At 33.7% G+C, this 9,973-nt stretch overlaps 1 protein-coding gene across 1 annotated transcript; it reads left to right on the top strand.

The window, feature by feature from the left end:
• The first annotated feature begins 1,264 nt into the window (after nt 1-1,264).
• On the top strand, nt 1,265-9,944 carry LOC107725955 (GPN-loop GTPase 1-like). The gene is made up of 14 exons (XM_016535394.1): nt 1,265-1,476; nt 1,702-1,795; nt 3,208-3,247; nt 3,702-3,768; nt 3,866-3,903; nt 3,989-4,067; nt 4,161-4,255; nt 4,478-4,523; nt 4,972-5,118; nt 6,485-6,567; nt 7,314-7,353; nt 7,552-7,642; nt 9,148-9,252; nt 9,343-9,944. The coding sequence occupies exons 1-14, from the start codon at nt 1,303-1,305 to the stop codon at nt 9,432-9,434; spliced, it is 1,191 nt and encodes a 396-aa protein (XP_016390880.1). The 5' UTR covers nt 1,265-1,302; the 3' UTR covers nt 9,435-9,944.
• The last annotated feature ends 29 nt before the right edge of the window (nt 9,945-9,973 follow it).

Here is a 9,973-nt window from a genome sequence, read left to right as displayed (position 1 = left end):
TCATCAGAATCACCATGAAAAGACTACTAAGGGAGCAGCTGAAATGTGAACAAAGTTTGTCATGGTTGTTGAAGAAAGTGTCAACAGTGCTAAACACTGGAATATTTTTCTCTCGGTTTTACTGACAGTATTCTGAGTGGTTGGCTATTAGTTATTCCAAAAGTGTAGCATATAAAATGTTTGCAAGCACACACCATGTTTGATGTCATATGTAGTCCGTCTACTCCTACTCCAAGAATATGAGGCAAGCTTACACAGCGTCTTGTAGCTTATCCAGAGCCACCAGCCCTGACACCTTCATGTAAAGAAACTGTCGTCGACAGACACAGTTGAATAAACCTGTTAAATGATACACACAGACCATGTTAACATGGCTCTCTACAGTTCTGTTCTTACAGAGGAATGTCTAGTGTAAACCAACTGAAGGCCCTGTGCACACTAGCTGTTTGCCCGCAGAAGACTCAGTCTGTGTTAATGCAGCCCTGACATGAGGAAAAGCAGAGCCAAATGGAAAAACACCAAGGGTTCATGTTTGTGTTGATATAGACAAGATATAGGATATTTTTAGCGTACACAAACTGTGCCAGCAAATGCTTTTGATTTGATTCAGGTCTCTCAGATAATGACAAAAGCAGTATCAGGGAAAACACAACACATATGTCACGTTTATTTATGGAAATAATGTTTGGTAGGTGAATCTCAGTTGAATCATATTCCACCCCCAAATCAAAATAAAAAGGCTTTAAATTTAGATATTTTCATGACTTTAGACCTTTAGACATGAATTAAGCACTCTCCCATTACTGTAATGTGGGGAAAAAAACTATAATAAGTAAAGGAAATCATCCTGACAAGACCCTTTTTTAAAATTCAAATACTAAATTCAGTACAACAAATACTTCTAATCTACTTCCAGTTGTATTTATCCACATGAAATTGTTATGAAAATAATAATAACAAAAAAATTAATGGTCTGAATAACAGTAATTGAGAATGCTAGTAGTATTACTACTATTGTTATTATTAAGTAATTCAAACACTAATAATTTCACTTTTTTTAATGCAATATGATCCAGACACTTTCACATTTATTTATTTATAAATAAATAAAGAGACATTTATTTTAATGTCTCATCCTACTCAGTCAGTCACGTTTTATAAAATCAAACAAATCCTATTGAATCTGTTTCCATCTAGGGGTCGTGTGTAATAACTACAGTTTGTTTGTTTTGTTTTGTTTTGTTTTTCGTCATTTTACGCCAGTACACATTTCTTTACGGTAAGTGTCCAGTAGTAGCAGGCATGGCGACTGCAGCAGCAGACGTAAGCGATGGCGCTTCATATGAAAGTGATCAATGTAAAGAAGATGGAGATACACCGAGGCAGAGTTCATCTAACGAACAGAACACAGAACCGAAACCGGTGTGTCTCATAGTTTTAGGCATGGCAGGGTCAGGAAAAACAACTTTTGTGCAGGTAAGACTGATTGACTGTAACACAGCAGTAAAATGATATCACAATTTTCAAATTCAATAACATTCACTTTATTATAATAAGATTCTAAGTAATTCTGATAAGAAAATCAAATTATGACTGATCATAAAGAAATCCCAAACACATTAACTTGAATTAATTTATGATGGGCTATAATTGTTAACATAATATAATTTATATAATATATATAATTTCTTGTTCCACCAGAGGCTCACAGTTTACCTGCACTCCAAGAAAAGTCCTCCATATGTTATCAATCTAGATCCTGCAGTTCATGAGGTCCCTTTTCCAGCCAACATTGGTACGTTATGTCACTGTTACTATTTTTCCAGTAAAAGAGCTGTGTTACACGCTGCATGAAAAGTAAATTTAAAAAAATCCATAATAGGGGCATTTTAAAAACAAATTTACAAATCCAAACTAATTTAATTCATAATTTTAGTGATTTTACAAGTTGCTCTTGCCAGTTTACGCATGTTTTTTGTGTTTGTTAGAATAAAATAAAAATATAAAATTCTAAATCTAAGATAAAAGTGATTTTAAAACCCAACTGAGTTGCAGTGGCGGAGCTTTTATGCAGGGGGTGGCCAAGGCTAATTCAGGGGGTCCATAGACCATGACAGAAAATCAGTGTATAACTCCAACCTGGCATAAAAAAAGCATGAATAAATCCTACAATTGCTGATTACTTCACATTACCCCACATTAGCTATACATTCCTACCGTAACTTCAAATGTTAGTATTTTGGAACTTATTTCTCCTATTTCTGTCATCTGATTAACCAGCGGTTGGAGCCAAAGATCTAACATTAACTTATGCAGTGAATTTTGTAAATGTTGTTCAGGAATCCTAAAACTTCAGCTTACTTCAAACAGGGCTGCCAATTTATGAGTTCAGCCTGGAGTGAGAATTATTCTGGAATAATTAACACGCTTGCGATTAAGTACATGTTATTTTTTTTTATGTGACAGTGTTTTCAAGCTGCTGTCTTTCCGCGGTTGAAACACTCATTCACATGAGACACTATACGTTCAGTAGTGTATCTTTCAACACACCCTCAGATGTTCATTCATGTTTATTTCATGCTAATTGAAGCGCTCATGAACTGTCACGCCACTAAAGAGCTCCCAAATTCATAATAAAACTAACAGAATTTGAATGCTGAGACTTTGTTTCCTATTATCAAAAATAACCTGTTCTGTCTTGTCTCTCAGCGTGTTGTCTGTGTCCTCTTTGCTCTGCAATGTTTTTCACTCGGTAGGTAGAAAATGAAATCTAAATTATATATAATAAAGCATTATTATTATTAGCATTATATTATATTTAATAAAGCATATTCAATTTTGAGGTGGCACCCAGGGTGGCCAATCAGACCCTGGACACCCCTCTGGATCTGCCACTGCTGAGTTAGAGAATAATTATGGACAGATTTGGAAAATAATGTTTATGAGTCTTGAAGTTTTGAGAACATTTTTAAAGTCCAGAGTAGTTTGACTGCACTGCCTTTATGCCAGCACAATCTGCTTTTGATAGAACAGATTGGGCACTGGAACCAGCACCGTGTGAGTTTCGCTCGGGGTTATTTTACTGATTAAAACGCTGGACAAAAAGACATCTTTGGTTTTTATTGTGGATACATGTTCATGATTGGTGAGCATCTTGTTGATTACATTAATGTCAAAGATCACGTCTTATTGTGTTTTTCCTTACAGATATCAGAGACACTGTCAATTACAAGGAAGTCATGAAACAGTATCCTTTCAGTGTGAAATTATGTGTCTTGTGCTGCGAATCATAATTATCATGCATATAGCCACTAGGCATGAAATGTTATTTGGATAGTTTGACTAAACATGAACCTTCACTTTACAACAGAATTAAGCTTCTTCAAAGCCCACTGTCATGGAAAACTTGAAATATCAGGGAATTGTAAGATTATGATTTCCAGGCCTGGACAAGTTACATATATTAAAATCTTAAAAATGCATGGAAATTTCCATAGTGAGTTTCTATTATTATTATTTTTATTATTTTTTAAGTAATGCAGTTATGCTTAGCTTTCATATTATTTTAGATAGACATTACTTTTAGTGAGTTAATTCTCTATGAAATCATTTTTAAAAAGCCTTATCCATTGAATCACAAATGACTGAAAACTGGTTTAATTTAATTTCATCTGAGCAGATTGTCTTTGACTCTCATACAGATATGGCTTAGGTCCAAATGGAGGAATCGTCACATCTCTCAATCTGTTTTCAACACGATTTGATCAGGTATTGCACTTGAAAAATCCAATAGATGTCACTGTTTTACACTTTTACGTCCACATACTTCTGTTTTAACTTACGCTTTCTGTCTCTCCTCTGTTAGGTCATGAAGTTTATTGAGAAAAAGCAAAGTAACCACCAGTAAGTTTGTGTTCAGTAGATTTGGTGATATCCATATATTTTGCTCATTGCTACAGTCTCATGCATGAAATATTATTGTTTGCAGATATGTTTTGATTGACACTCCTGGGCAAATAGAGGTGTTCACATGGTCTGCATCTGGAACCATCATAACTGAAGCACTGGTATGTGACTGTTACTCTTAGCCGTGATTATTTATACTGCGGATTTGCATTGCTTCATTTGGAGTATAAAACATTATAAAGTTTCCTTTCTAGGCCTCTTCTTTTCCCTGTGTGGTTATTTATGTGATGGACACATCTCGAAGTGTAAATCCGGTCACCTTTATGTCCAACATGCTCTACGCCTGCAGGTCAGTGTCTGAGACTTGTTTTTTATTTCTTGTTTAAGCAATATTTTGGAAATAAAAACTGCACAAAACATTTTCATGTTGTTTTCAAGTTGAGAGCACAGTGTACTTCTGCACTTCTTAGTGTTACATTCACACTGTATAATTCAGTGTTAACAGCAGAATGAAAGTTATGTCATGATTTCAGTAGATCTTACCAAAATATCTTGGGGTTTTTTTCTACAGCATTCTCTACAAGACCAAGCTACCTTTCATAGTCGTCATGAACAAGGTAAAAATAATACTGTCAAAACTGTCATGCTAATTTTTAATGGTCAACTGATAACTGATATATACATTTGATGATACATACTGTACAAGCAAATTAGATGTATGCAGTTATTTTATTCATATTAATTTCAAAACAATATAAATAAATAATTATAAATAAATATTAAAAAAGATATTTAATAGGCAAATTATGTTTATTGGTATTTATTATTCACATATTAAATATATTTATTATACTATTTATATTATTATTGAATTTATATGAATACAGTTTCTGTTCAAAAGGTTAAACAGCAGATATTATCCTTTAATAAGGCCTTTGGTGGAGAATGCAATCTCATCTCCTATGAGCATGTTTTTAGTTTTAAATGGAACAAATCAGTGTAAGCCATTTGTTTCATCATGTTAAACTGTTCTACACAACATGTGTTTTTCTGTATCTTTATCAGACCGACATCATTGATCACAGTTTTGCGGTGGAGTGGATGCAGGACTTTGAGGTGTTTCAGGACGCTTTGAATCAGGAGACGTCCTACGTTAGTAACCTGACCCGCTCTATGAGTCTCGTTCTTGATGAGTTCTACACCAACCTGAGGGTGAGTCTAAAGCTCTGGTGCAGTTAAACTGCATTCAGTAACCGGTATAATTTTGAAAAATACCGTGATATAAATTTTTGGTCATACCGCCCAGCACTAACGTAATCTATTACATTACACATTTTAGGTACTGTAATCAGACTGCTTTTTGATTACTTTTAGATTACTTTTGACCAAACTCGTTTATCACATTGATTTAAATAGGATAATCTTGTACCATAATGATGTAAAAATACAAAGAGTAAGAAAATATATTCCATTAATTGTAATTATCAACATGAAGTGCATTAAACATTATATTACATCAAGGTTTCCCAAACTGGGGTTCGTAAAGGAACTGCAGGGGATTCTTGAATTTAATGAAAAGTTTAACAATTAATTCAATCATAAAAATGTAAAATTACAATAAATCATTTTAAAATAACAATCAAAATAAAACACTTACTAAAAAAGATTATATATTTTATTTGTTTACCTGCATGGCATGTGACCATTAACCAACGTCAGAGAAACGTGAACATGCAAATATGATACTTAATTATTAAAATACTTATTTTAAAATCTCAGGGCTGCTTCAAGTAAATATATAAGGTGAAAGAGGTGCAAATGACAAAAAGTTTGGGAATGTCTGCATTACGAGTAAATAAGAAATAATGTGAATTAGTGCAAGACAAAAGCCTTCCAAAGACATAGTAATTAAATAACCAACTGAGTGATAGTTCAAATAATAAAAAATAAATGTGTTAGTGTGCATTAGTAGCTGATGCAATGTTGAAAACACTTCTTAAAACTAAAATTATTTTTATAAATCCAGTGGTCAAATGCTGTGTCTTCCACAAAACTGGACTTTCTGAATGTATATTAGCGATAGGCTATTTTAGAAAGGAACATTTCAAAGATGAAAAAAGGAATTAGGGAGAATCAATAAATTATGAATAATTTATTGCTATTGTGTGAATAATATGTAATCATGTAATCAATAAAAACGTTACTGTAGTCTGATTACGAGTATTTTAAAATGTAATTTACTCTAATTACAAGTACTTAATTTTTGGAATCTGATTACATAATCCAGATTACATGTAATCAGTTACTTCCCAGCTCTGACTGCATTATGTTCTAGATGGTTGCTAGATAGTTGCTTAATGGCCCAAGCCGAAGAGCCCAGCTTTAAGTCTTCATGATATTCTAGATATGTAAATCTAATTGCTTAGAAAACATATAATACTTAGAGTTACATGTTTGTTCAGCATTGTCTGAAATGTATTGTTGGGCTCAGTTTTTATCAGTCTTGTGTGACAGGTTGTTTTTTCTCTCAGTCAAGTGCCTTTGCAGTAGCGTTACAGACTCTCTTTGTGTCCTGTAGGTTGTCGGAGTGTCTGCAGTCACGGGTTCTGGGCTTGATGAACTGTTTGTACAGGTTGCAGATGCTGCTAAAGAGTATGAAACGTACGTACACTGTGTAATAAAGAAATTCAAACTCAGACTATAGCACCTCAATAGCTTTAGGCTGTCTACCAGTGTTGTTATTGTTGACTACTACTAAAAATCGCTTAAATCTATTTAAATCGTTTTCATTAATTGAAATGAAGCTCAAATAAAATATAAATATTACATGAAAAACTTTGAAATTTGAAATGTTGTCTTGGCAACTAACTAAAATGTTTAATTCATTTGAGGCACTACAGTTACTAAACGGAAATATATTAAAAAAAAATTATAAAACTGACAAAACGCATAACAAAATGACTAAATTGAAAAATATAAAAATAAAAGCTAATTCAAAATGTTAGTAAACACTATAATAGTATATAAATAATACTAAAATAGCACTGCTGTCTACACTGAAAACACTCAGCATGGACCAAGAAGCTGCACTTCAGAAAGAATAAAAAATGAAAATAAAATCTTGTTTTTTTTAATTGGTGTAAAATTGATTTTGAATGGACTGTTTTAGAATATTGAATAAATTTTACAACTGTATATGTTTTTTCTAAACTAGCTGAATTTGATGTAATGTCAAAAGACACATTTTAATAGCACTTCTAGCTTCGTTTATTATAATGCTAATAGGAGCAGTTTCGTTTTAATTTGAATGATAGTGATGTATGTGTTGTTAAGGGCAATATGCATATATGTTTAAAGATAAATTAATGCTTTTCTGCAAACATTTGATGAGTATTACTGTCTTGCAGAGAGTATCGTCCTGAATATGAACGTCTGCACAGAGAGTTGGTGAGTAATCATTGATGTGGGCTGATGTACTAGTCATAAATCAACTGGCCATTCCACAAATATCCCTTATCACTTATTAAACTATATATTTTTTGTTGGCGCTTTTATTATTTTTCATTTGAAAGGCAAATAAAAATGTCATGTTCCATGAGAAAAGGTCAAGCCTGACTGTTATTAATGCGTGTATCTCATACTCAGGCTGAAGCTCAGAGTCAGAAACAACAGGAGCAGTTGGAACGCCTTCGGAAGGACATGGGAGCAGTTCCCATGGAAACTGCAGTTCCTACTGGTACATTCATTCAGAACGGTCACGTCTCTGTTCATTAAAAAAAAAAAAAAAGATATTTCAAAGTCATTAATCAACTTTGAATTCTTCATGTATAACGTAAAATCTGATCTTTAAATGAAAACAAAAACGACTTTCAAACATCTTATAAATTTGTTTCGAAAAGCGAGTGAGGTAAGATGTATGGTAACACTACTGCTCAATAGTTTAGGGTTGGTAAGATTTTTTTTGTTTCTTCTGCTTACCAAGGCTGCATTCATAAAAACGGCAATATTGTGAAATATTACAGTTTAAAATAACTTTTCTTTTTGAATATATTTTAAAATGTAATTTATTCCTCTGATGCAAAGTTGAATTTTCAGCATCATTACCCCAGTCTTCAGTGTCACATGATCCTTCAGAAATCTTTCTAATATGCTGAATATGCTGCTCAAGAAACATTGCATATTATTATCAATGTTGAAAAAGATTGTGCTCTTAATATTTTTGTAATACATTTTATTCAGGATTCTTTGATGAATAGAAAGTTCAAAAGAACAGTATTTATTTGAAGTTGTGTAACATACTATAAATGTATTTAATGTAACTTTTGATCAATTAAATGCATCCTTGCAGAAAAAAAAAACTTACTGGCCCCAAAACTTTTGAACAATAGTGTATATTAGGGCTGTCAAAATGGCTGAAAAACTAAATTCGAATTTTGTGCTTAAATATTATCCAAATTCGAATTATATTCGAATTCAAATTATATTCGAATTTAAAATGCATAATTTCAGTTAGGGTAAAGAAAAGCTTTTGGCTTTTCTCCTGAGGCCACAAGAGGGCGCATCGAGCATAAGATAACATGACTATCTGTGAAAAAAAGTGCATAATGTTTATAAACCAATTATAATTAAACAACTACAAACTAAACAGCATCATGTATTCATAGTTTAATTCAAAGGGCCGAAAGCCAATCACACAGAGTACATTTTTCATTTAAAAACACGAATTGCAGTGGGATGGGGGGGGGGAACCGCCATTACGTCTCGAGATATGTTTTTTCAAAGTTGAACTTGCATTAATTTTTACATGGCTTTCTAAACATGCGGTTCTCTTGTGCGAGACGCGAGTGCAATGGTGATAGATGTCCCTCTAGAAAATGCGCAAAATATGCGTTCTGTGTGAACGGCTTGGTTTCAGTTTTGACGTAAACAAGATCTTCTCCGCACTGATGTTCTCTTTCCCCACAATATTTGTAATCAGCAACGCAGCAGATAAGGCTGCCTCCTTAACGCACACCTAAAATTGTGGATTTTTATTTTAAATTCGACGAATATTCGAAATTAAAAAAAAATTTTTGACAGCCCTAGTGTATATTTTACAATAATTGCCTTTTAGAACAGATGTATATCATTTTCTGCAATCAGCTGGTCTTTGATGGAGATCCTTCATTAGCATTGTCTCCAAAAGTACTGTATGCATGTGCCCTTGTACACACTGGAACATCTGGTTATTTTATTCTTCAGATGCCCCAGATCTTGGTGGGCCCAGTGACCTCATCTTTACCCGCGGCAACCCTGATGAAGCCGAGGAAGACATAGACAGCGATACCGATGATATCGATCACACAGGTGAGGATACTTCAAATAGCCCTTAAAGAACCATAATCGCTATCACACCATGTAACACCTGTGTTTACGATGTCACTTGTTCCCCAACAGTCATAGAAGAAAGCAAAGAGGCCGGCGCTTTCAAAAGCTTTCTGAAGGAGAGAAGAGAAATAGTGCAAGTGCGCAACAGGAAGTCAAAGTGAGGGCAGGAAATGATCATTATGTATGTGTACTGTTGCCCAGAATACTTGAGTTTGAGCCCTGAACATTGACCTTTCCACTTTCAAAGACATAAGTTGTTATAGCTCATTTAGACATTTTTTCATAAATCTGCTTGTATGCTACAGTTGTGGCTACTTGCACATCCTGCTGCCACATCAGCTAGTCTGCACTGAGATTTCAGAATTGCGAATGAATGAATTTGTAAAAACAGTCTGTTGCATCATGCACGGGTTAAGAACTTCATTAGTTCAAAACCAAACATCAACATGGAGTTGAATATCTTGGGTCTCCACTGAACATGTATTCAAACAAATACCTTCTGAAAAATGTCAGAAAATACCTTGTTTTTCTTTTGCATAATATATTTATGTACGCTCTATAATCTTATTTGTCTGTTAATAGAAATGCTTTGTTTTTCCCAACAACCTGGAGCAGAAACCAGAATCTGCAGTTTCTCTTCTGACTTCCTGTACCTTTAAAGTTCACGTTTCTATGACGGGAAATAAAATATTTTTATATA

Source organism: Sinocyclocheilus rhinocerous, unplaced genomic scaffold (genome assembly GCF_001515625.1).
Source record: "Sinocyclocheilus rhinocerous isolate Xijiao unplaced genomic scaffold, SAMN03320098_v1.1 scaffold1004, whole genome shotgun sequence".
NCBI classification, from domain to species: Eukaryota; Metazoa; Chordata; class Actinopteri; order Cypriniformes; family Cyprinidae; genus Sinocyclocheilus; species Sinocyclocheilus rhinocerous.
This window is presented reverse-complemented; position numbering and strand designations above follow the sequence as displayed.

Excerpts from the sequence above, each read along its gene's own strand:
- LOC107725955 (XM_016535394.1), top strand. The coding sequence starts at position 1,303 with ATGGCGACTGCAGCAGCAGACGTAAGCGATGGCGCTTCATATGAAAGT. Across the intron at positions 3,904-3,988 it reads AAAAAGCAAAGTAACCACCA|ATATGTTTTGATTGACACTC; the intron begins GTAAGTTTGTGT and ends TATTGTTTGCAG. Across the intron at positions 4,524-4,971 it reads TCATAGTCGTCATGAACAAG|ACCGACATCATTGATCACAG; the intron begins GTAAAAATAATA and ends TATCTTTATCAG.